We start from the raw sequence: 25,267 nt of genomic DNA, 5'->3' as shown, positions 1-25,267 counted from the left end.
TAAATCAGGTGAGGGGAGCCGATGAGTCTCAAACCCTCAGTGAGTCAGGGGCTTCCCCTGCGTGCGAAGCCAGGCTCCAGTGGATGGAGTGGACAAGACCAAGAGGGGGTTCAATGGTCAAGAAGGCGTTTTCTACATGGACTATAGACTCAAGGGGAGTGAGGGGCAGGAGGGGCACGTCCACCTGGAAGGGAGACTGTCTAGAAGAAAACTCTGATCCTAAACCTCCACTGCCTTGTGGGACATCTTTGAGAGAGAAAAGGCTCAGGAGTAAACCCAAGACAAATCCAGAGTGGAGACCCTAAGGTGGTTGGAGGGCGCCTTGTCTACCTCCTTCTGGCAACTCCTGCAGTCAAGCTGGTGCCAAACGTCTTGCTCTGCTTTCCTTTGGACCCCCTCAGTGAGACCGAGAGGGGGGGTCTTGTCACCTGGGCAGCCCAGGACCTCCAGACACGCTGCCCAGGTATGTGCCCTGGGGAGGTCACTTCCGCACTGCCAACACAGCAATCTGACTTCACCCCTGGAGGCGCACTCCATTGTCTCTTGAGACAGACAGATCACACACACACACACACACACACACCGCCATCATCTCAGACCACTGGCTGGGGCAGATGCGAGCTGGAGGAACTTTCAATGGGGCTCCGGAGGTTCCCCATCCCAGCTCTAAGAGACATTCCCTGCTCTTGGAAGGGCATGCCTCTTCCGATTAGAGGCATTTTCCTTCCTTCCTGCAGCCAGTAGGGAATGTCTCCTCTTAGGACCAGGGAGGGGAAACCTGCGGAGTCTGGGTGTTGCTGGATTCCGTCTCCCACCACTCCCGACTTTCTGCAATGCTGGCTGGGGCTGAGGGACGCTGGAGTCCAATGACATCTAGAGAGCTCCTCCCTGTCTCAGCCAAGCAAGCTTCTTCAGAAAGAAAGACTGAATGCCTTCAACTTGCATCTTTTATGCTCATTCGTTCACGCTGCTCCCTGCTTGCATCATACCCTCCAACATTTCTCTCATGAAAATAGGGACCTCCTAAGGAAAAGCAGGAAAACTTGACTTTAAAAAAAGAAAGAAAACAGAGGATGTGAGAGAGCCAACTTTTATCCAATTGGAATGAGAATTGTTGAGTTGGAAGAGATTCCCAGGGTCCTCTAGTCCAACCTTCTGCAATGCAGGAATCTCAGCTGATGGCCATCCAAGCTCTGCTTCAAAACCTCCAAGGAAGGAGTGTCTGCAACCTCCCGAGGGAGACCATTCCGCTATTCCACTGTTGAAAGGCTCTTGCCAACAGAAGGTTATTCCTAATGTTCAGTTGGAATCTCCTTTCTTGTAACTATCATGAGACCAAAGAGGAAAACCTTCGAGAACAATAATGAGACAGGCACATGATTGTTTTAAACCGGCAGCATGATGACACAAGAGGAAAAAGAACGGCCAAGGGCAAGAGGAGGGCACATTTGGAAGAACAATGGAGGATAGCAGGGAGCAGTGGTTGCCACAGTAACAGATGCCTAATTGAAGCTGGAGAAGCCTGCCAGGCCGAGCCCTGCCCTGGCGATACGGAGAGCCAGGGTAGGGCCAAAATATATCTGTAAATGGAACAAGCGGCCTGCCAGCCTTCTCCCCTACCCACCATTGTTGCTGATTTTTGCTCTTGGCCACTTTAATATAAAGGGAAGCTTTCTCTGCAGGTGCCCCAAAGTGTCGCAGAGGTGCCACCCCATTTTCTAGAGTTGGGCCAGTCAAGTTCTCAAAACGGTATATATTTAAAATAACAACAAAAACCGCGCAGAAGACAGCGCAGAAAAGTAAATGGCGGCGCACCGGTGAATTTCCGGGGCCTGTGCAGCTAATGGCACCCATGGCCAACAGCCTCCTTCTCCCCTGGCTTCCAACCCATAGGGCTGCGTTTATTCCTGTCTGCAAGTCCGTCTTTTTGTCCACTCATCCCCACCGCTTCCAACCCCGTTTCTCGACGTCTGCGGGTGTCAACGCGCCAGGCTGCCCTTCTGGCCTGTCCAGAGCTCCCTCAGCTCCACCTGGCAGCCCAGGTCCCTCAAGGCGGCCTTGGCCACGTCCTCGCACGTCTGGTGGGTGGCCCGGGCCTCGGTGATCAAGTCCTCTGCACCCATTTCCAGAATGAGCTGGGAGAAATCCTGAGTGTGGGAGACGAGGTTGCGGATCAGCATGCAGGCTTGTTTCTGGACGGAGAAAGAGAAAAATGGCAAAGTACTTACTTCATTAGCAGAAGAAAGCGCCCAGCGTCACTTGGGAACTCTGAGAAGCAACAAAAAAAAAAACCCAGTGCCGTTTCGATTCAAAATGATTCAAAATGTTGTATCCAAATATAGACCGAAACCTGCGCCTTGATCTCAAGGACCACTACACAATTTTTGAATAAAATCAGCACCATTTTGAAAGGTTCTGCTTGCCATCTTGAGTCAAGACTACCCCTACGCAGGCAGAAAACTGATCGCAGAAACCATCATGCAAAAATTGCCTATGATACCTTGAGAGGTATCATAATGTAATGTAAAGGGCGAGGAGAGAAACAGGACCAGGGGGTCCCCCACACCTGCCTGCCCCCTGTCCCCCAGAAGCAGTAGTTTCAACACCAGATGCAGCCCATTTTATACCCTCGTGGGAAAGCAGGCTTGATACCTTCAGAGGTGATTGTGATTATGCCAGGGCAGAGGGTGGGTGAAAGAGCGACTCCTGTTTCTTACACCTCAAAATTGTTACCTGCACGCCAGCTTCCTTGGGGTGCATCTTCATGGCCTGCAGCGCTGCCAAGGCCCCGCCCCCTTCCATGATGACCCGGCAGTTCTCGGGCTTCCGCAGCGCCAGCATGCACAAGGCCGCGCAACTCTGCTCACATACCTGAGGGCGGAAACGCAGGCAGCCATGTTCAACCTTCTGACAACACACTTGCATTTTTATTATATAGCAAGCTTGACGCCACTATTGTATTGTATTGTATTGTACAGTAATATTATTTCTGCAACTTTAAGTTCTTTTCAACTGCTTTTAATATAAAGGGTAAGGTAAAGGGACCCCTGACCATTAGGTCCAGTCGTGACCGACTCTGGGGTTGCGCGCTCATCTCGCATTATTGGCCGAGGGAGCCGGCGTACAGCTTCCAGGTCATGTGGCCAGCATGACAAAGCCACTTCTGGCAAGCCAGAGCAGCACATGGAAACGCCGTTTACCTTCCCGCTGTAGCGGTTCCTATTTATCTACTTGCATTTTGATGTGCTTTCGAACTGCTAGGTTGGCAGGAGCTGGGACCAAGCAACAGGAGCTCACCCCGTCACAGGGATTCGAACCGCCGACCTTCTGATCAGCAAGCCCCTAGGCTCAGTGGTTTAACCACAGCGCCACCTGGGTCCCCTGCTTTTTAATATAGTGTAACATTTATTTCTTTATTAAATTTGCATGCTGCCCCTTTCAACTCTACAATTCTATGATCCCTTGGAACAGGGAAGAAGAGCGTGCACGCACCCTCTTTTTTCTGGAGGGGGCTCATCCAGGGGAGGGGGGGCAAAAGATGAGGGAGGGGGTTCAAGAACAGCAAAGGAACTGGGAGCAACCAAGGAGAGCCAATGTGCTGTAGTGGTTAAAGCAGTGGCACCCTGGGGTATCTTGAATGATGATCAGGGGTACAGTGGGAACACTGGCCTCTGTCCCTCTTTCCTTCCCTCCCTCCTCTGATGCCCACTTGCATCTCTGCCTCCCAAAGGCTTGCCCAGCTGTTTGTTGCAGCAGCCCGGCTATAAGCTTCCCAGGCAAAAGGTGCCTCTGGGAGGCATCTCTTTGGGGCAGGGGGGGGGTGCAGCTCAGAGACCAGGGGTGTCAGTAGTAGCTGCCTAGAGGACTGCCAAGAAGAGGGGAGAGGAGAGGAGGCTGAGGGAACAAAGTGTAGGATCATGGCAATGAAAATAATGAATAGATAACACAACCCTATTTAACACTTGATCCCACTGTGAATGGTTCACTTTGAGCGCCATTGTTATCTGCAATTGCTGCTGTCATATTATCATGGAGGAGCCAAATGATGTTCACAAATTCATCTGGGCAGCCAATTGTCAGAAGGACAGTCTACAGAGCATTACGATTTACAGTGTCAAAGGCCAGGTCAGTAAACGCCATATACAGGGGTTGGTTTTGCTCTCTGCATTTTTATTGAAGCTGTTGAGCGGTGAAAATCATGTCCACTGTCCCCCTAGAACAGGCATCCCCAAACTCGGCCCTCCAGTTTTTTGGGGGGACTACAATTCCCATCATCCCGGACCACTGGTCCTATCAGCTAGGGATGATGGGAGTTGTAGTCCAACAACAGCTGGAGGGCCGAGTTTGGGGATGCCTACCCTAGAGGGTCTAAAACCATTTTGGGATTCAGGAAGGGTCGCCTTGGATATTGTTAAGAGACCGTTTGCTAAGATCCTTACAAGAATTTTGCCGGCTGCAGGTAATAGAGAGATGCCTTGATAGTTTTCGCAATCAGTTCTGTCACCTTGTTTAAAGAGATTGATAATTTAGGCATACCTAAAGTCTGCTGCAATCTCTTCTCTCTGCCATATTTTTTCGATGAGTTTGTGAAGTTGTTGTGCAAGTCCAATTCCGCAACTGTGAAGACTTTGGCAGGTATTCTGTCAGATCCACTGGCTTCGTTGTTTTTCGTTTGGTTAATAGCTGTACACAACTCTCCCAGTTACAGGTAGGTAGCCGTGTTGGTCTGAGTCGAAGCAAAATAAAAAAATTCCTTCAGTAGCACCTTAAAGACCAACTAAGTTTAGATTTTGGTATGAGCTTTCGTGTGCATGTGTATCTGAAGAAGTGTGCATGCACACGAAAGCTCATACCAAAATCTAAACTTAGTTGGTCTTTAAGGTGCTACTGAAGGAATTTTTTTATTTTGCTACAACTCTCCCAGATATGGAGATACTGCAAGCTCATATCTAACGGGGATATTGCGGTTAAGGAGATGCTCGTAATGTTCCTTCCAGTGCAATGCAATAGCTTCTTTATCTTTTAGAAATCTGTTGAGCGTAGGGGTATATGCCATGATTTATTGGCCCATAGATGGTCTTTGTGGCTTTAAAGAAACTCTGTGCATCATGAGTGTCGGCTAAGTGCTGGATCTCTTGAGCTTTTATTATGCACCAGGTGTTTTTTAGTTCTCTGGTTCTTCTTTGAACCTCAGTTTTAGTATTGGCATAAGGTTTTTTTTTTATTCTTAGTGGCACAGTTTCTATCCCTTTGCCAGATCTGAAAGGCCTTCCTTTTCTTGTCAATCATGCGTTCAATCTCACTGTCAAACCAGTCCTGGTGTTTCTTGGTTTGGTACCCAATAGTTTGTTCCCAGGCTGCAGTAATAGATGTTTTTAACTTGGTCTGGTGTTCCTCAATATTATCAGGGAATTCTGAAATCAGATGGTCCTTAAGTGTCATTTGGAAGCAATCCTGCTTAATGGGATCTTGAAGGGCTTGAGTATTCATTTTGCTCCTTGGTTTTCTTCCTTGAAGCCTGCGTTGAGGTATAATCTTGATAGCCACCGTGGAGCGTATTAATCGGTGATTTTTCCAGCAGTCGTCAGCACTCGTCATAGCTCTAGTAAGGTGCACATCATGGCGATCTTCAGCTTGGACAATTACATAGTTTAAGCAGTGTCAGTAGTTTGACTGAGGGTACCTCCAAGTTTTTTTTTAGTTTTTTTGTGTGTCAAGAGTGTGTTGGTAATAACAAGGTTGTGCACTGCACATATCGTCAAAGGAATATTCTGATTTGGTTGCTGTTGCCAATTCCTTCTTTCCCAATAGTCCCAGGCCACAGATCAAAATCTTGCCCAACTCTTGCATTAAAAGTACCCAGGAGGATATACAGCTGAGAGTAAAAAAATTATTTAATGTCTTTATCGGCATCCAGTGTTGGTGCATAAGCACTTAGAATTGTAGCCTGTTGGTTTGGGGTGAGTTTTAGTTGAAAGGTTGAAAGTCGCTCATTAATGCCATTAGGGACTTCTGACAAGAGCTTCACAAGATCCTTTATGATAGCAAAGCCTACTCCGTGTATTCAACGTTCTTGTTCAGAAGAAAGTGTAGCCTCGCTTTTCTTCCTTCAGTTGTCCCTCACCTGCTCTGCGAGTTTCTTGAAGTGCTGCAATATCGATGTTAAAACACGACAGCTCTCTTGCCATGATGGCAGTTCTGTGTTTGGGATGCTGATTGTCTGGGCTATCCAACAAAGTCCGCATAGTCCATGTTCCAAAGTTCAACTGTCTCTTACGACCGCTGGGTGGTGACCTCAAAGGCCGCGGTAATCCAGTCAGGGAAAAAGGGAGTTCAGACTATATTTAAGGCACCTTTTTCTAGCCCCTCCCCCTTCTCGGGGTGAGAAGAGTGGATCCTAAATAGGGCTGCTCAGTCATGGATACAGCTGCGGAGCTGCCCAACTGCCTCATTCCTTGAGTCAGAGGGACTGATTCTGTATCCACAGCCCATGTGCCGGTTCATGGCTAGGGGCTTCCAGATTTCAAGGTCCTGCCAGTCCTGGGTTTTTGGAAGATGCCTGTGTGTGAATTTGTTTGGTGTGTAGAACAGGGCACGCTGACCAACGCAGTCTTCGCAGTAAGGCTGTACAGTGGTACCCTGCAAGACGAACGCCCCGCGCAATGAAAAAATCGCAAAACGAAGCCGTCTATGGCCGTGCTCCTTGCGAGGAGAAGGGAAGCCACCGCTGCTGCTTACCTTTAAGACTCCGCCAGTGATGTCCATAGCCGCCACTTCTGCCTCCTGCGACAGTGTGGTGCTCATGCCGGCCTCCGTGGCTCCGGCCTTGCCTCCTCCGCGGCTCCAGCCTTGCCCTCCATGGTGGCTTACGCAGCTCCGGCAGGAGCAGCAGCGGGGCTCGCCAGGCGGCCCTTGGCGGGAACAGCGGCAGCGCCTGAAGGAACGGAGGCTGCGGCGGGAGGAGACCCCGCAGCTCCGGCTTTGCTTTCCCCCATCTCTGTAAATGGCTTCCGGACTCCTTCCAGACCCCTGGCCCTCCTCCTGCTTCCCCCTATGCATTCCTATGGGAAACCGCGCTTCGCAAGACGAAATTATCGCAACACGAAACGACTCGTGGAGCAAATTAATTTCGTCTTGCGAGGTACCACTGTATTCCAATGGCATGAGGATCACGACGACCGGTAGATTTTTCATCCGCCTTCACAGCTGTTGTAACACACTGCTTGTTGTCTTCTGCCTGTTCTGCCGTTGAGGACTTCTTGGATCATTCTTTGTCTACCTCCTCCCCTTTGACCTTACCCCCTTGAGTGACCTTGCTGGGAGTACGAGACTCCCGATGGCCACACTCAAGGGTCATAGGAACGTGCAAGCCCACTCACCATGCTAAGGTGATGGGCTGGTTGGGGACTCTCAGTCTAGCCCCCCTCACATTGAAGCTTTGAGGGTTACACGTGTAGAGGTGAACGACCTAACGCCGCTGTAAGCTGCTTGGAGGAAGAGGCGGGATAAATGCTGCAAAGCAACCAACAAATGGAAGCTTCCTCTACCGACACCCACTCACCAAAGGGCTGCCGAGGTGCCGAGTCATGGCCAGCACGATGAGGTCTGTCCCTCCGGCATTGACAATGGCGTCCTTCACGTCGTCGTTGCCCGCGATCGCCTGGATGGCGCTCATCACCTGCTTCACCAGGTCCTACAATCCGCAACAGAAGGGCAAAGACCCAAGGCGTGAGAACAGGCTGCCCGCTTGGAAAAGAAAGCCACACAGTCGTAGAGTTGGAAGGGACCCTGGGGGTCCTCTAGTCCCACCCGCTGCAATGCAGGAATCTCAGCTCAGGCATCCATGACACACGGCCACCCAACCAAATCAGCTAAAGTTTAGATCTGGGGTGGAGAAACAAACACTAAGATACTGGAAAAACAAATACCTTACTATTCTTTTTTTTTAGGGGAACGGCTGTAGCTCCAAGGCAGACCATCTGCTTTCCAAGATTCTAGATTCAGATAGGTGGTCTGATGCAGTTGAAATTAAAAATCAAAAAATTGTCCAGTAGTACCTGAGAAACCAACTCAGGTGTATCTGAAGAAGTGTGCATGCACACAAAAGCTTATATCCAGAACAAACTTACTTGATCTCTAAGGTGCTACTGGACATTTTTTAAATTTTTAATTTTGACTCCTTTCCAAGATGATGATGAAGATTTCTATACTGCCCTCCATCTGATGATCACAGGGCAGTTTGCAATATAAGAAATACTATAATAACAAACAAAAACTCCCCCATGCAAAGTTTAAAAGGCCATAGATTGTTCTTTTCATTATTAATATTACCCAACGCAAGCCCACTGAAATGAAAATGGTCAAGTCTGTGCTGCAGTTAGGACAGCCTCCCCTTTGATTTTAGCTGTTTTTACCCAAAAGGGAGGGGGGAGTTTTGGAGCATTGGTGAGAAAACTCTCAAAAGTCCCAGATCCTGTTGGATTCATTATTCTGAAACCAACTTTTCCAGGAGGAGTTTGGTCTCAGACTTCCTTTCAAACAAAACACAGATCAACAAAAACCACAAAAAATGAGTGAATATGAGTTTAATCCCTGGCATAGCCGCCCAGAGTGGCTGGGGGAACCCGGCCAGATGGGCGGGGTATAAATAATAAATTATTATTATTATTATTATTATTATGTCTGGAATGTCCCCTGGAACTCCTAGGACCCTGGATAACGGCTGTCAGTCTGTGTCGGTAATACTGAGGTAGATGGATTACTGGGGCAGTACAATATGAAGATGCTGCCTAGATTTCTAGTCCATCAGTCCATCCTTCAGAATAATGAGGACCGAAATTTTGATTTATTTTGATGCACGGCGTATCCACGGATCAGGCCAGCCCCGCCTGGAGTGCTGCTGCCAGTCAGAGTAGGTACTACTGGGTTGGACAGACACAGTGATCTGACATGGCAGCTACCTACATCTGTAGTACCTGGTGGTCAATGCAGTCGGCCAGCAGTGCCACCATGAAGTTTAAACCGCCCAGGTCCACAATCTCCTGGCAGAACTCGTTCCGGACAGAGAGGCGCCCCAGAGTCGCACAGATCTCCCTCAGGACGCTGCAGTCATCGGGGAAGGCTGAGCAGAGAGGAGGAGGAAGAGAAAGCGGGATGGTTTGTGAAAAGTAAAAGTGAGCTTTTGGGCTTCATGCATGCAAAAGGAAAGAAAAGGAATTTGAGAAGTGACAATTAATGATTCATTGTGGATTTGATAATTTCTGGAGTAACCTCACTTGTAGGTAATAATAATAATAATAATAATAATAATAATAATAATAATAATTTATTATTTATACCCCGCCACTCTGGGCAGCTTCCAACAAAGATTAAAAATACAATAAACACCAGTCATTAAAAACTTCCCTAAACAGGGCTGCCTTCAGATGTCATCTAAAAGTCTGATAGTTGCTCATCTCTTCGCCATCTGATGGGAGGGTGTTCCACAGGGTGGGCGGCACTACCGAAAAGGCCCTCTGCCTGGTTCCCTGTAACCTCACTTCTCACAGTGAGGGAACTGCCAGAAGGCCCTCAGCTTCTCACAGTGAGGGAACTGCCAGAAGGCCCTCAGCGCTAGATCTGAGTGTCTGGGCAGAGTGACGGGGGTGGAGATGCTCCGTCCGGTATAATGGGCTGAGGCCGTTTAGGGCTTTAAAGGTCAGCACCAAAACTTTGAATTGTGCTCAGAAACATACTGAGAGCCAATGTAGGTCTTTCAAGACTGGTGTTCTGTGGTCTCGGCGGCTGCTGTCAGTCACCACTCTGGCTGCCGCATTCTGGATTAATTGCAGTTTCCAGGTCACCTTGAAAGGTAGCTCCACATAGAGCGCGTTGCAGTAGTCCAAGTGGGTGATAACTAGAGTATGCACCACTCTGGCGAAACTCAGCCTGCGTACCAGATGGAGCTGGTAGACAGCTGCCCTGGACACAGAATTGACCTGCACCTCCATGGACAGCTGTGAGTCCAAAATGACTCACAAGCTGCGCACCTGGCCCTTTAGGGGCACAGTTGCCCCATTCAGGACTAGGGAGTTCCCCATACCCGCCCGCCCCCTGTCTCCCAAGAACAGTACTTCAACCACAATCCTCAATGTTGCAAATGTTAAAATATCGTATGTGCAGGAATTGGCAAGCGGAGAGCTGATGGTTCAGAATAAGTATGTTTAATGGAATAAGCATTTGAAACAATGGGGGGGGGCGGAAGCAACAGGAGGAAACCTTGAGCGGAGTGTGGGAAGCCAATTTTGGGGGGAAATTGTGTTGAATTTGGAAAAACAGTAAAAACAATTTGGCAAAAAACCCAACAACACTCAAAACTATTTCTTGGTTGTCTTTGACTGGCGTTGGAAAGACAGAGAGGGAGGTCTTGCCTCCGGGAACACTAGAATCGAATTCCCACACTCCCTTTGGCCTGATCCAGAAGGGCTCTCCTTGCATTCCCAGGGGTAGGTAGGAAGGGGGAATGCTTCTACCTTTGGCAGCTTCGATGAGGACCCTCAGTCCGCCGTGCTCCGTCACGATCATCTTGGCGTGCTCGTGGGCATTGCCAAAGGGCACCCGGATATCGTCGTCGAAGGTCATGAACCGCAGCCCCGCGCAGGCCTCCCGAACCACATCGGCCCGGTCCCCATGGTGGACTATGGCCCTGACCAGCAGGGAGAGGACGCCGCCTTTCACCAGGTCCTGCCGGTTCCGCTCGTGCTTGAGGGACGCCTGCCGGACGCAGCGGATCGTGGCCAGGGTCAGGTCGCCATCATCCTGCCGCTCCCGCAAGACGCGCAGAAGCAGCTCCTGCCCGGGGGCATCGAGGAAGTCGGGCTGGCCCTCCAGGAGGGCGGAGAGGGCGCGGAGGGCTTTGAGGAGGGAGCAGCCTTCCTCAGAAGCCAGGCGGCAGGCGGCCAGCACGGCAGGATAAGCGCCCTTCTGCCCCGCCAAATAGCGGACAGCCATCTCCTGCCTGCACTGCTCCGCAAAGCTCACCAGCAGCTCGTCCACCGCGCCTGAGTCGGCATCAGCAACTGCCTTCTGCAAGGAGTCCAGCGTCTGCGGAAGGAAAGGAGTGAGTAGGGCGGGGCAATATCTGGTTTTCAACATTGCGGGAAATCGCCAGCTACACATTGCGACACACCAGTAGATCACAATGGCTGATATAAGGACGGGGCTGGATTTAACATCGCGATACCATTTTGCACCTGGCTGGTGAAGATGCCTGGGTGCCAGGAAGGCGCCTGACGTTACCACCACCTGGAGGTGCCTGCCTGGGGGTCCTTGGGAACCAAGATTCTAGTGCTCGTGGTTTTGATTAAACCCTGGTTTAAATAGGAATAGAGGGAACATTCCTAGCCCAACTTCAGGGAGCCTGGGATTCAGCCTGAGATCCCTGTAGTGCAAAGCACAATGTTCTGCCACTGGGCCATGGCCCCTTCCCAAAACAACCCCTGGGGCTTTCATACTTCCTTGGGTGGCCCCAAGCACCCTTCTCACCTGCAAAACAGCATGTTGTGGCTCTTGCCCATCCTCAGAGGTGGAATTGGGGGCTGCCTTCACAATGTTGCTTAAGTCAACACCTGGAGAAGAGACATGGAGCGGAGGGGGCAATGAGTTGGGGTCCTTAGTAGGGATTCTTAGAACAGCAGAGAATGCTGTGCCATCTCAGGTCTACCCAGCAAGTTAAGAACATCTCTTCCGCAAAAACCACACCTTGAGACTCAAACTGCTGGACGGCTTCGATCACGGCCTCTTCCGGATCCATGCCGAGGTCGCTGATGTTCTCCTGCACAATATCGTCAAACGTCTCCTGGGTGATCCGCTTGGCCGCCATTTTCACCTGCGCCTGTCTTCTCGGTCTGCGGGACAAGAATTCTACTGTTGGAAGGTGCCCCAAGGGACATCTAGTCCAACCCCCTGCAATGCAGGAATCTCACCTAAAGCACCCATGACAGGCGGCCGCCCAAGCTCTGCTTCAAAACCTCCAAGGAAGGAGAGTCCACAAAAGAACGGTTTACATATGGTGGTGTGTGTTCTTTTTAAAAAAGAAAGATATAGGATCCCCAAAGAAAGGGAAGGAGTGTAGCTGAGGCCTTAGAGCACCCAATTTGCCTGCAGACAAGCTCAGGTTCAATCCCCGATGACCACTCCGGCTAGGGCCATGAGAGATATTGGCTGGAAACTCTGGAGAGCCACTGCTGGTCAGAATATACAATACTGCACTAGACTGACCAATGGTCTACTGCAGAACAAGATGGTCCCTTATGCCCCCGTCAGTGCTAGAAACTCAGATATATAAGCTAGGTGCCAAATGGGTCCTTAAACCAAGGCTACAGTCGCTAAAGAGTCTACAGAGGTCGGAATAGGCCAATATATTCAGTATGTGGACTGTCCCTGGATCAAGGGACTTTTCTTCTTTAAGTTCTTCAAGCTCTTAACCAAGCTCAAGGTTGTCCTCTGAACTAGCCAGATGTTTAACTAAGAATCAATCACAGTCAATGCATAAAGTAAGACTTTAGAGCTGTGTTGCCCCCAAATGGCAACTAGACATTCTGTTTATTTTTAAAATAGATTTATATCCCAATTTTTAACCCAAAGAGCTCATTGTGGCATACAAACACCTCCCCGCCCCTTCCATTTTTATCATCACAACTACCCTACCGGATAGGTTAGTTAGGCTGAGAGAATGACTGGCCCAAGGTAATTCCGTGAGCTTGATGGCCAAGTGGAGATTTCAAACCTGGTCTTTCTGGTTCTGGTTTTGGCGCCTGTAACCTTGGTTTAAGGTCCCATTTGGTGGTTAGCTTATATATCTGAGTTTCTAACACTGCCTGGAAGATGCAGGGTGGTCTTTTCTGCTGAGTAATCAGTTTCAGATTGTGCATGAACAAGAAGACATTCTTTAATGCAGAAGGCAGGAAGGATAATCAGCACCACAGATTTGAAAAATAAAATGCTCCCTTTCCAAATGCTGCATCCTGCCTGAATATTCCCTTTTCAGAAGATCTGCAGCCTGAGGTTTTTCAGACATTTTGAAAAGCTGATCTATTTCCCCCTTGCTGTTAATTGAAGGTTTGATTGTATGTGCTCCCATAGCTTTTGAATGACATTTTAAAACTTTGGCCACCTCATGAGAAGAGAAGACTCCCTGGAAAAGACCCTGATGCTGGGAAAGATGGAGGGCACAAGGAGAAGGGGACGACAGAGGACGAGATGGCTGGACAGTGTTCTCGAAGCTACGAACATGAGTTTGACCAAACTGCGGGAGGCAGTGGAAGACAGGAGTGCCTGGCGTGCTATGGTCCATGGGGTCACGAAGAGTCGGACACAACTAAACGACTAAACAACAACAAAAGGTCATGTTGACTTTTGTTCATTGTTTGATATTTGGATTATTTTGCATTAATTTTATATTTAAACATCTGTCATGCTCTGGAAGATTTGCAATGAACAGCAGTATAAAAAATATGAAAACGATTAAATAAATGATTTTTAAAAAGTCAAGGTCAGGGCTTAACACTGGTGCAGGAGAGGAGAGGGGGGATAATATACAGAAGGATTGATCAGAATGCCTCTTTTTAGTTTATTATTATTTTTAGTTTATTATAAACTTCAGTCTACAGTGATTGGCAGCAGGCATCCAGTCTTAGAAACTGGGCTGAAAGCTGGGCTAAAATGTGGTGAGATAACCAGCTGCTTCCCAAAACCCCTGGAGCTGAGCTGCCTCCAAGGACTCAAAAATTATTATTGTTGTTGTCGTCGTTGTTATCATTATTATCGTTATTTGGTTACAACCCCCAAAACACAACATTAATATCAAAACACAGTATTAAAAGCAGTTTAAAACAGCTCAAAGTTTCCAAACTGAGGCGGGTCTCAAGTCATAACGACCTCCTCCTCCTCCAACTGGAACGGTCTGAAAGCCCCTAAGACGCAGCCTGAGAGGAAGCTGTGCCTCTGAGCATACACAGAGGGCAGGCGAGCACATCCTACCTCCTTACAACCACCATCAACGGTTTCCGCCCCTGACTGGGGTGGGGGACACCGGGGCTCTGAGCATGTGCAGAGCGCAACCTCCCCACCCCCAACCGCCGCAAGATTCTATTATTGCATCACTTCACCTGGTATGTCCCTCGGCGCTCGCCGTCTCGTCAAAGAATCCGCATGACAGCGAGGGTCGTTACCGCGACGACTGCCGGGTAATTTTGTCTCCACGCGGCTGCCGTACGCGAAAGGGCGAATCCACCCACCGCAGCGCAGCCCGAGACAGACAAAGCGCGTGCGCAGAGCGCAACAGGCCCAAACCCTCCCCTTTGTCGAGCGCGCCGCTTGGTAAACGGCGCTGCGCGTGCGCGACCTCCGGTCTCTGAAGGGGGACGCATTAGTGTACTGCGCATGCCCAAGACACCACCCCCACCCGCTTGCCGTGAGGAAACCCGAACAACGGATGGCGTCGAGTTCGCTAAACCTTCCGTCAAGAATGGACTCATTAGCCTCTAATCCCCCGGAAAGGCTTTACTACGCACGTAACTGCGCGTGTGCGGAAAGGGCCCCCCGGCCTTCGCGGCACCTTTTGCCGTGAAGAAAGGGCAGGGAAGTTCGGCGCGTGCGCCTTTTGCGCAGGCGCCAAGTGGAGAGCGCCCCGATTGAATGCTTCCAAAAGTGCAAGGAGGACGCCGTAAAAGGGTTCACTTAGACTTGCATGGTGGGATTTATTGCCAGCTCGCTTCTGACAGGTATGGGGGAGAATACTCTGCAGGCTTAATGACTTGGACCAATAATTCCAATAAAAAAACAAATTCCTGGGATCCCAAGGTATCAGCAAAGAGAGATTATCTGTTGCCTCCCTGCACGACTCTGCTCTGGCCTCTGCATGAAAAGCCAACAACACTTGCTGAATTCTTCTAGTGCAGGGATGTGGACCATCTGTACCCCTCCAGATGTTCTTGGGCTCTAGCTCCCACCAGCTCTCGACAACATATACCAGTTTCCCAGACTTGGGTCTCCAGCTGTTGTTGGACTACAACTCCCATAATCCCTAGCTACCAGGACCAGTGGTCAGGGATGATGAGAATTGTAGTCCCAAAACTGCTGGAGACCCAAGTCTGGGAGACCCTGGCATATACAATGCTCAAAGGTGATGGGAGTCAGAGTTTGTCAATTCATGGAGACACACAGATTGCCAACAGGTTTCGTTCAGTGAGCAATAACTGCTATTCTTTAAGAACCTAGGAAAAGAAAAGAGGTTTAAGGACTGCACAGGGTAAAATATGTGGGATGTAATCCTTGTAGCAGTCAAGTACAACATTCCTTGTTTGCCTAGGGTTTGCCTAGGAAGTTCCCTTCTTACTTGCCAGGGACAGGACTTTCAACTCTTAAATACCTTATTTCAACAGGGATACCTTTAAATTTCTCATAGAAGCTAATAGAGAGGGAGGCGGATGCACCTCACGAGTGAGGGCATCTCACAAATGGGAAGCCACTGCCATGTCTTGGGTCACCACCAACCGGGCACCCTGGCAGCCTTGTGCTAACCTTGTAGATGCAGGGTGGCGTGAGTGGAGGACTTCTGCCTGCAAATGGGGCATCTTTTACCTGGCCAGGCTAAACATGTCCACTCCCTTCCAACCTTTCCTCATCGGACTGTTTCCCACCCATTCCAGTTTGTCCCTATCCTCCTTTAAAGTGTGGGACCCTCAACTGGGCATATTCCCACTGATGTTCAAGGAAATCACACCTGGCCTAACAGGCCTCTCATTCCAGGCACCGTCTTCGAAGGAAGCAGCACTTTCTGTGTTTTTTTAAAGGTGGTTGTTACAATATAGTAATTTCTATATTAAATTATGAAAATTTAATATATGTGTGACCGATCGTGCATCATTAATGAAATATATTAATGAAAATTGCATATATTAATGAAAATTTAATATATGTGTGACTGATTGTGCATCACATCCACTTTCTGGAAATTCCTGGGTGGTGTTGATGCTGCTGCTTATATCTTCTTTTTTGATATCAAGAGGAAAGGGGAGGTTGGAACGTAAACCATCTGGTTCTGAAACAGGCCTCCCAGCTCCTCCTGGAAGTCATATTGGCTGTGTGTGGACGCAACTGCCCCAGCTGGATTACGCCGGTGGCACTGGCGGCAGCACTATCCTAAAGACCTCCCGGACTCAGGAGACGAGGGAACGGAGGCCGAGGTGGTCATGTGGGGCTCTGATGGGGTGCCGTGATTGAGGTGTGGCCCCATCAAATTCATACTCTACAAGTGTCATATTAATCCCGCTAACGTCTTCAGAGAGACAGATGGCTGCATGACTGGACCTTTGGTTAAGTCTGCTAGGGTCACGCCTGTCTACTTGATCACATGCAGGCGGAGGATGCTCCAGACAGGTGTTACAGGAAGGTCAACTGGCTGGATCAACATCCTCCTGTCTGAGTCCACCCTAGGCAAAGTCTCCGGTTGCTTGGGAAAGTCCCATGGGAGAAGGAGACAGGCAGATGTGGAAAGTGGCCACCTTTAGTCTCCACAACTGCCTCCTTGGGGTAAGATCAGCCGAGAAGAATTGCTGTGCTCAATGGGCCTGGCAGCCTTGAGGAAGCCCTGTTTCTTCTAATAAACAGTTCACTTACTCCATGGGGTGTATTGCTGGCTGGCTCCTTGAGCACCCCCCCTCCTTCCATGCTGTGAAAATCCTAAATCGTTCCCCATAGCACCTCCCCAAAGGGGCGGAGGCCAAGTATGTACACTGGAAGAGGCGTGGTATAAAAAGGGTTGCAATCGCAGGGTCATCCCAGCCAATGCTCCAACCCCCAATGGTGCCCATGTGGCGATGTGAAATGACTCTCAGGTTTTAGTTCTGTGTTGTGAGCCAAGAAGAAAGTGGGAATTTTAATAGAAATGATTGGTTTCTGCAAAATACCCTGCAGCACACCCCAACCGGGCCCCCAAGGTCTGAATCCTCTCCAAAGCAGGGTGCGCCAGAGTCACATCGACTGGGGGTGGATGCGACCGCGGTACTGGGCAATCCACCGCCCCAGCCGCCCGGCCAGCGGTCTCCCCACTTGCGCCCCACTACTGGTGCTCGGTTGTGGTGGATGCTGCGGCGCTTTCCTGAAGACCTTCCGGACCCAGGATATGAGGGACCGGAGGCTGAGGCGTGAGGGGGTCGTGCGGGGCTCTGACGGGGTGTTGTGAGTCTCCTTGACTGGGGTGCAACTCCTAGCAGAAGGCTCCTCCTGGGGACTCCTTTTCCCTCTTTCAGTCTCTAGCCTGACCTGCGAGAAAAGCAAACAAGTTACCTCCAGCCCAAGGGATTCTGGGAAACTCTGGTTACTATTCCAATGGTCCCAAATGGGATAACTGTTCCCCTAAAGGAGCAGGTGCACAGCCTGGGGGGTCATTTTGGACTCTCCGCTGCCCATGGAGGTGCAGGTCAATTCTGTGTCCAGGGCAGCTGTCTGCCAGCTCCATCTGAGACCCTCCCTGCCTGATCCCTGTCCTGCCAGAGTGGTCCATGCCCTGGTTATTTCCCACATGGACTACTGCCATGCGCTCTCCATGGGGCTACTTTAGGAGGTGACTTGGAAACAACTAACCTTGAATGCGGCAACTACACTAGTGACTGAGACCACATAACACTGGTCCTGAAAGACCTACATTGGCTCCCAGTACGTTTCCAAGCACAATTCAAAGGCTGGTGCTGACCTTTAAAGCCCTAAACAGCCCAGTATACCCGAAGCAGCACCTCCCCATCGTTCAGCCAAGCCACTGAGGTCCAGCTCTGAGGGTCTTCTGCTGGTTCCCTCACTGCGAGAAGTGAGGTTACAGGGAACCAGGCAGAGAGCCTTCTCGGTAGTGGCACCCAGCCCGTCAGATGTCAAGGAAATAAACATCTATCTGACTTTCAGAAGACATCTGAAGGCAGTCCTGTATAGGGAAGTGTTTAACGTTTGACGTTTTATAATGTTTTCATATGTGTTGGGAGCTACTCAGATGGGCGGCCTCTACATAATAAATTATTACTATTCCTGGGTTGAGGTCAGGAGGGCCTATGGCTGGGCTGCGCACAGGCGGGGTTGGATACTGAAGAACTGCCGAGGCCTCTTTATTGTGGAAGGTGGCAGGGGCTTCCCACTCCCTGTGCCAGCTGTGACCTCGCCAACCAGTACAGAGCAGTGGGCACACTTCCGATTTTGAGAGAGCCAAGAGGGCTGGTGGGAGGAACCAGCTGGGGAGCCCCTCCCCGAGGAGGAAGGCCCAGAGCCAGGGGTCTGGTGGTGGGACAGCGAGGAGAGGTCAGAGGAATGAGAGGAGGTGCCGGATGCCGAAGGGGCAGCAGGGTTTAGTGAGCAGGGAGAGCCTGCGACAGGGAGCAATTCAGAAGAGTCTCCCTTTCCGGCAGCCATAAGCTCCCCTCCGCTCATTCTCCAAGGGTGCACAGAAAAATGGAAAGAGATTGATTGTGCGCAGACATAGTTGGAGATTGCTTGGGAAACATCTGGGAGAGGAGAAGCCTTGGAAGGCAAGGACCTTCAGTCCTGGCAAAGGCTCCATAGGGACAAGACCTGCTGTTAAGGCTTGCTAAGACCACTAGGCCAAGTTGTCTGTTCATTTCCCTGAATGAAGTCAACTTCACGGACAACAGAGCCTTGCTCGCCTGCGTCTGACACTAGGGACTCTGGAAGGAGCTGCTCTGCAGGGAGCAGGAGATCTGTGAGGATCCACACAGCTTAGGTATGGCGAACTAACAGCTGCTCCCACAAGGCACCTGCACACCTGGGGGTCGAACTTGGGACCTCATACCCTGCAAAGCCACGGCACTCGACCGCTGCGCTACAAGCCCTGCTGCAGACTCTCCTAGTGTCCCTTTTTCCCAGGGACAGACCCAGATTTACAGAAGCTGCCCCGGTTTTCTATTTGATCCCAGAATGTCCCGCTTTTCCTTAGGACGTCCTGTTTTCATTGGGGAAATGCTGTAGGGTAGGGGTCAGCAAACCTTTTCAGCAGGGGGCCAGTCCACCGGCCCTCAGACCTTGTGGGGGGCCGGACTATATTTTGAAAAAAATAATAATGAATTCCTATGCCCCACAAATAACCCAGAGATGCATTTTAAATAAAAGAACACATTCTACTCATGTAAAAACACCAGGCAGGCCGCCACACAAATAACCCAGAGATGCATTTTAAATAAAAGAACACATTCTACTCATGTAAAAACATGCTGATTCCTAGACCATCCGTGGGCCGGATTTAGAAGGCGATTGGGCCGCATCCGGCCCCTGGGCCTTAGTTTGGAAACCCCTGCTATAGGGCATGGAGTTATATGAGCCCCAAGCAAAGGAGATAAGTAACTTTACAACCTTTTGAGGACATCTGAAGGCAGCCCTGTACAGGGAAGTTTTTCAGTGCTCTTATATATGCTGGAAGCTGTCTAGAGTGGCTGGGGCAACCCAGTTAGCTGTACAGAGTATAAATAATAAAATTATTAATAATATTATTGAATAATACATTCCTATTTTCATTGGATAAAAGTTGGAGGGTATGCTTGCTGGGCAACTCCCAGAATTTGAACTCGCATCGCACCCTACCTGCTTCCCCTCCTCCTCTGGGTTGGGGGGCAGAGAGCGCTGGTCTTGCAGGTGTGGCTTCAGCCCCCCTTCTGTGGCCTGCTCCTTCTCTGGGCCCCCTCGGTTCTTCCTCTTTTGGGGGCACTTCCTGCTCACACTGGCCGCTGGCAGAGGCGATGGAGGGCTGTGGTGGGGTCCCTTTGTGTGTGGGATCTTCTTCCTGGCTGGTCGGGGGGCGCCACTCTCTCTGTCCTCGGGGCGCCCGGGGGGCTGGTAGCGGGGGAACTCCTCGTAGGTCCGGTAGCAGGGGAAGTAGCCCGTGGAGGCGCACGAGTCGCTCAGGAGCGTCTCCTCGTCATCGGCCAGGTAGTAAGCCTCGTGATCCACTACGGCACTTTCCGGTCGGTCTGGCTTAGTTGTGTCAGAAGGGAGGACCTTTAATTTTTCAAAGAAGAAAGAAAACAAGGCTGCAATCTAATGGAATGAAACTGAATCGCACTGGAGTGTTAGATCTGTAGGATTGCAGGGTTGGTTTGGGTGAATTGAGACCCTCCAAGTGTCCCTATTTTCCCAGGACAGTCCCGGATTTCCAGAAGCCGTCCCTGTTCCTGATTTGTTCTCAGAACGGAATGCCCTGCTTTTCCTGAGGTTTCATGATTTTTGACCTGGCAATATATTGCAAATCATGAGGTGCGTGTTCGTGTGCTATGCAAAACCGTGAAGCTGGCCAAGGGCTCTACACTTTATTTCAGACATCGAGATATATTGCTATATCACATTTTCTAGCTGGTGATATATCCTGATGTTGAAAAGCATATCTTTCCCATCCCTGCCTGGAACCCCTGGAGATTGGGGCATGCGCACCCGTGTCTCTGCATTAATGTGTGGATGGGTAGAAACCATCATTGCCAAGCAAGAAGTGAAATACCGTAGTGCTCCATTGTTTGACCTTAGAAGTAATACAGTAACTCTGTACTGTCCTAGTTCTCAGCGCCCTCTACTGTGGAGTGATGGGTTGTGTTTCTACGTATTTAAATTCCAGCCCTTATTCCTAAATCTATCCCTTTGGCCATCCAGATGTTGCAAAACTACAACTCCCGGCGAGCATGCAGTGACTACGGGAGTTGCAGTTCAGCAACATCTGGAGGGTCACATCTTCCCCATGCCTGGCTTAGACGCAAGCCCAGTCCAGTTCCATAGAAATTTGCGCACTCTTTTCTTTGGAGTTGTGTTAAAGGGCCACCCACTCCAACTTAAGCGTCCCTTTTAGGGCCACCCAGTCCTGCCATCTCACCAGTTCTGGTGGCAGGCAGTTCCTAGGACTCAATTACTACGTGTTTCTGACCTCATTCACTCTTGGCTCCAGTTGTTGTTCTTTGTTGTCGCCAGACGGGGGCCACAGCCCCTCCACAGCATCCGTAGGTGAATTTATGCAGGGCGGCCCTTGGCCGCTGTTGTTTTCTGGGGTGATTCCAGGCTGCTCCTGTAAAGACCCCTCTTCTTCTTCCTTTTCCTGCAGCTGGGGGACAAATTCAAAACAAAAATAGCAATATGAAGAAGTTTGAAGAACAGTGTTATATGAATTCTAAGGTCTCAAATATAAAATACCTGTTCATAAATGTACAAGGCAAACACAAACATAAGTATATAAACCACGTGTCTGAAATAGTAGAGGAGAGCAATCCTGAAACCATTTTGACTCTCTCAGTGACCTCAAATATTCCTCTGCAGTGAGGAAGGAATTGGGAAAGCCTCCCCATTGTCTTTTTGCTCACAAATCCTGCCTTAAGGGCATATTTGTGCATGAATAGGGTGAGCCTGTGACCTGGATTCAGGAACTAAAGTTCTGTAGCGGTATTTACCATTACAAAAGTATGGCCAGGCTGCCCAGGCAATGCAATAAGTGACCATTAACAGGTATTCTGACAGACAGGATTTCTACTGTAGACTGCCTCCTGTGATGTATGTCAGCTGGAGACAACCTTCTTCTGTGATGGATGTATGATGTCCATGGGGGTAGTCTTGAGCTACAGGGTGGGCAATTTCAAAAGTTTATGCAAGTATAAGGGCTTGCACACCATTGTTCTGGGTTCCTCCTGCCTCCTGTAGGTGGTGAGTGAGGACCCTGTTGCAACAGTTTAATAAAGATCAGGCTTGCTAGCTGCTTTGCTTCTCAATATTCTCTGGTTGGCCTCTGTTATTTTCTCCTACTGATAGGGAACCCACTTTAGGCCTCTATACGGGCTCTTGGATACCCCATAAGGGAAAAGGCGAAGCTTTTTTCTTATAACAAGAGCATGCAAAGATGTCCTGAGGGGGTCTCTATTTCCTAAATAACTTGTAGGAAAGATCTGCCTAGTCCAGACTCATGTTTCTCACATTGTGTAACCAGATACAGTATTACACCTGGAGACTGTAGAAACTACAAGTTGAAGAGTTGGAGCCTGAGCTTGCTTGTTTCCCTCTTCCCTCCTCATCCCTCTTTCCTTTTGTGTTGTGTCTTTCAGGATGTGTTGTGTTGTATTTGCCAGGCTGAGGGCAGAGGAAGTGCCTTGCATTTTACTGAGCTTCAAGCTGCTCTGGGAGCCTTTTTACTGAAGAGGGGGGTAGAAGTGATTATTCTGGTAGCATTAATTAATAAATTAATATAATGGGGGGGGTAGGTTGCCCTCAAAAGGCCTCCAGCAGCCTTTCATTCTGCGGTTGATACGCTCCCCTCCCCTTCTGCCAATCGCCCCTTAGGCTGCTGTCACTTACCCATCGAAAATCAAGCAAATCTGTACACTGTGGTCTCGGGGTCTCCTTCTTGCCTTCTCCTTCTCCTTCCGGGGGGCTGCCCAGCTCTTCCTTTGGCTTGTCCCCCTGACCAGCCAGTTTGTCACGAGGTTCTTGGCCCTCAGATGCTGACTGCTGGCAGAGTCAGGACCCCAGAGGTGGTGGGTGGGGTGGGGGAAAGTGAAGAAAAAGACAGAAGCCCAAAATGAGACAGGCAGGAACCCAGAAGCCAAACCCAGAGGCCCACATTGATTGGCTTGCCAGGGAAGCCCTAAAGCCTTGGTGCCACTGGGGGCTGTCTGGCTCCTTGTTTGCGACCGGTCCAGAAGGTGGCCCAGCCAGCCATCTTCCCTGCCTGGGCTTCCCTCCTCTCTCTGCCACGTACCTCTTCGATGTCTTCAGAGCCCCCCATGGTTTCTAAGCTCAGGGGGCTCCTCCTGCACGCATCCTTGGAATCACCAATATCTGTTTCGGGGAACTGTGGGGGAAGAGGGAGAAGGATGAGGGGAGAGAATGTGTGGCATCTGCCGCACAAGCAGGTCTCTGCCTCAAGGAAGCTACAATAGGAGGCTGACAAGAGGGAGGGTGTCAGCATGAGGAAGAGGCAGGGGTGGATCAGAGAGGCAAAAGGCTGTCCAGGAATGTAATCTTGGGGCTCTGGATTGTATCTGACATCAGCCATGCTCCGAGTAGACCCGTTGAAATGAATGAATGAGAAGCAATAACTCCGGCCCATGACTCTGAATGAGTCTACGCTGGGTGGACCTAATGGGATCTAAGCCATTCAAGAAAGAATGATTGTAGCAGAGGGAGAAAGAGAATGATTATTATGCATTTAGTGATTCGTGTTGTTACTGGGATTTTTGAGAAGGTGTGTGTGTGTGGGGGGGGTTGTTTCCAGTTAAACGGGACACTGCACCCCAGATCATGCCTCAAAACACACCACATTCAATTTTGTAAATACAGTCATACCTCGACATCTGAACGCTTCGACTTCTGAAGGTCTTTTCTCCACGCACGCCTGGCGATCGCATTGCGGTGCGCTGTCGGCACATGCGCTGAAGCGGTGCTTCGAGAACCGAAAACCTTGACTTATGAAGACGGCCGCGGAATGGATCGTCCTCGTAAGTCGAGGTACCACTTGTATCCCCATAAAATCCGCCAGAGTTTTACTGTGTTGTATCTTGTTCAAGGTTACATAGTATTCACCTTTTCTTGTAGCAGAAAACCTTCAGAAAATATCACTCCAGTGTTGGATTTTCGCCATTCCAATGTTGTTCTGCTCAGGAAGGAAATGGCTACCAAGGGGAAATCTTGGGATATGAGTGAAGGCCGCCAAGCTCCCTAAAGCATGAGCCCAGCAGCCCCTCTGCCTGGGTGATGATCTCTGGCATCCTGAAACCTGGGTACCAGACAAGTAGCCATTCCAGGGATAATAGTAAACCCAACTTCAGTTCATAAGGTCTTGGTCAAGAGAAAAGGGGCGTGATTAACCCAGGCATAGGCAAACTCGGCCCTCCAGCTGTTTTGGGATGGGGAAAAACCTGATGAACAGGTTTCTGCCAGAAGACCCCTCCCAGATTATGACATAGGTGTGGTGTATATATGATGTATGTGTGATGCTTCACTAAGGTGTTGTGGGTAAAAAGGGAAACTATATATATATATATATATATATATATATATATATATATATATATATATGGGAGCCATCCTTTATTATGGGCTTCTTCCTGCTTCTTCTATGGGGTGGGTGCAAGTCCTTTTGAATAAGCCAAGTTACAGGGAACCAGGGAGAGGGCCTTCTCGGTAGTGGCACCCACCCTGTGGAATGCCCTCCCACCAGATGTCAAAGAGAACAATAATTACCAGACCTTTGGAAGGCATCTCAAGGCAGCCCTGTTTAAGGAAGCTTTTAATGTTTGATGGATTTCTGTATTTTAATATTTTGTTGGAAGCCGCCCAGAGTGGCTGGGGGAACCTGGCCAGATGGGCGAGGTATAAATAATAAATAATAATAATAATAATAATAATTATTATTATTATTATTATTATTATTATTATTATTATTATTATTATTACCAGGCCTACAGACTGCTGTTTTGCTCCAATACGTTTGGCTGGTGTCTTTGTTTGGCAATCCAAATGAGCCCAAGGGTTTCCCTGTAACAGTGTGCCATATGCAGCTCTTTCCAAAATACAAAAACCAATAACATGAACATTAAAATGCAAAAAGACCAGCAATTAAAAAAAACACACAAAAAAACTGAAGGCACCCATAATTGAATAAGGACTCAAAAAAACACCCTTAGCAATTTCCCGTTAGCAATGGAGATTGGTCCCCTCACCAGTTTCCCAGCCATTAATCCTCAGGCTTTGCTGATGGTCTTTCTCACTTTCTAATATATGTTGATATTTTTTAATTAACCCCTAGCTTTTCTGATTCTGTCCCAGCCAAGCCAAGCCACCCACAGGCTGCTGACCCAAGGCTGGGATGGTGGCCCTCAACTGCAAAGTGACCTCACAAACGGGTCCCAGGTCTGTCCTTGGGTGGAGTCCACCCATCTCCTCTGAGGGTGGACCGGTTTCCCCTTAGAGCAGGCACCCCCAGACTGCGGCCCTCCAGATGCTTTGGCCTACAACTCCCATGATCCCTAGCTAACAGGACCAGTGGTCGGGGAAGATGGGAATTGTAGTCCAAAATATCTGGAGGGCCGAAGTTTGGGGATGCCTGCCTTACGAGTGACAGCTTACCGCGCTCCCCCAGAGAAAATGGAGGAGAAAAGCAATAGACACATAGAATTAAGACAAAGTTGTTTTATTATATATAGGTACAAATTTAGGAAGGAATTGCCACCCTTTAAATCAGGTGTTGGGTACCTTTGGTCCCCCTGGT

The 25,267-nt window shown here is 49.5% G+C and overlaps 2 protein-coding genes across 3 annotated transcripts; both read right to left on the bottom strand.

The window, feature by feature from the left end:
• Nucleotides 1–1,074: 1,074 nt before the first annotated feature.
• Nucleotides 1,075–14,522, bottom strand: ARMC6 (armadillo repeat containing 6). 2 transcript variants are annotated; one of them, XM_035120409.3, is made up of 8 exons: nucleotides 14,148–14,522; nucleotides 11,740–11,885; nucleotides 11,524–11,606; nucleotides 10,512–11,082; nucleotides 8,976–9,121; nucleotides 7,562–7,693; nucleotides 2,734–2,871; nucleotides 1,075–2,192 (listed from the first exon to the last, which is right to left on the bottom strand). In XM_035120409.3, the coding sequence occupies exons 2-8, from the start codon at nucleotides 11,858–11,860 to the stop codon at nucleotides 1,980–1,982; spliced, it is 1,404 nt and encodes a 467-aa protein (XP_034976300.3). In that variant the 5' UTR covers nucleotides 11,861–11,885; nucleotides 14,148–14,522; the 3' UTR covers nucleotides 1,075–1,979. The 2 variants fall into 2 exon arrangements, with proteins under 2 accessions (XP_034976300.3, XP_034976299.3); XM_035120408.3 differs by having other exon boundaries at nucleotides 14,020–14,179.
• Nucleotides 14,523–16,891: 2,369 nt separating this feature from the next.
• LOC148685507 (uncharacterized) lies at nucleotides 16,892–20,499 on the bottom strand. The gene is made up of 3 exons (XM_088671360.1): nucleotides 20,461–20,499; nucleotides 19,618–20,031; nucleotides 16,892–17,304 (listed from the first exon to the last, which is right to left on the bottom strand). The coding sequence occupies exons 1-3, from the start codon at nucleotides 20,497–20,499 to the stop codon at nucleotides 17,014–17,016; spliced, it is 744 nt and encodes a 247-aa protein (XP_088527486.1). The 3' UTR covers nucleotides 16,892–17,013.
• Between the last annotated feature and the right edge of the window lie 4,768 nt (nucleotides 20,500–25,267).

This window comes from Zootoca vivipara, chromosome 6 (assembly GCF_965207765.1).
Source record: "Zootoca vivipara chromosome 6, rZooViv2.hap1.1, whole genome shotgun sequence".
In the NCBI taxonomy this organism is placed as follows: Eukaryota; Metazoa; Chordata; class Lepidosauria; order Squamata; family Lacertidae; genus Zootoca; species Zootoca vivipara.
Note: the sequence above shows the minus strand (reverse complement) of the source record. Positions and strands in the feature narration are given on the sequence as shown.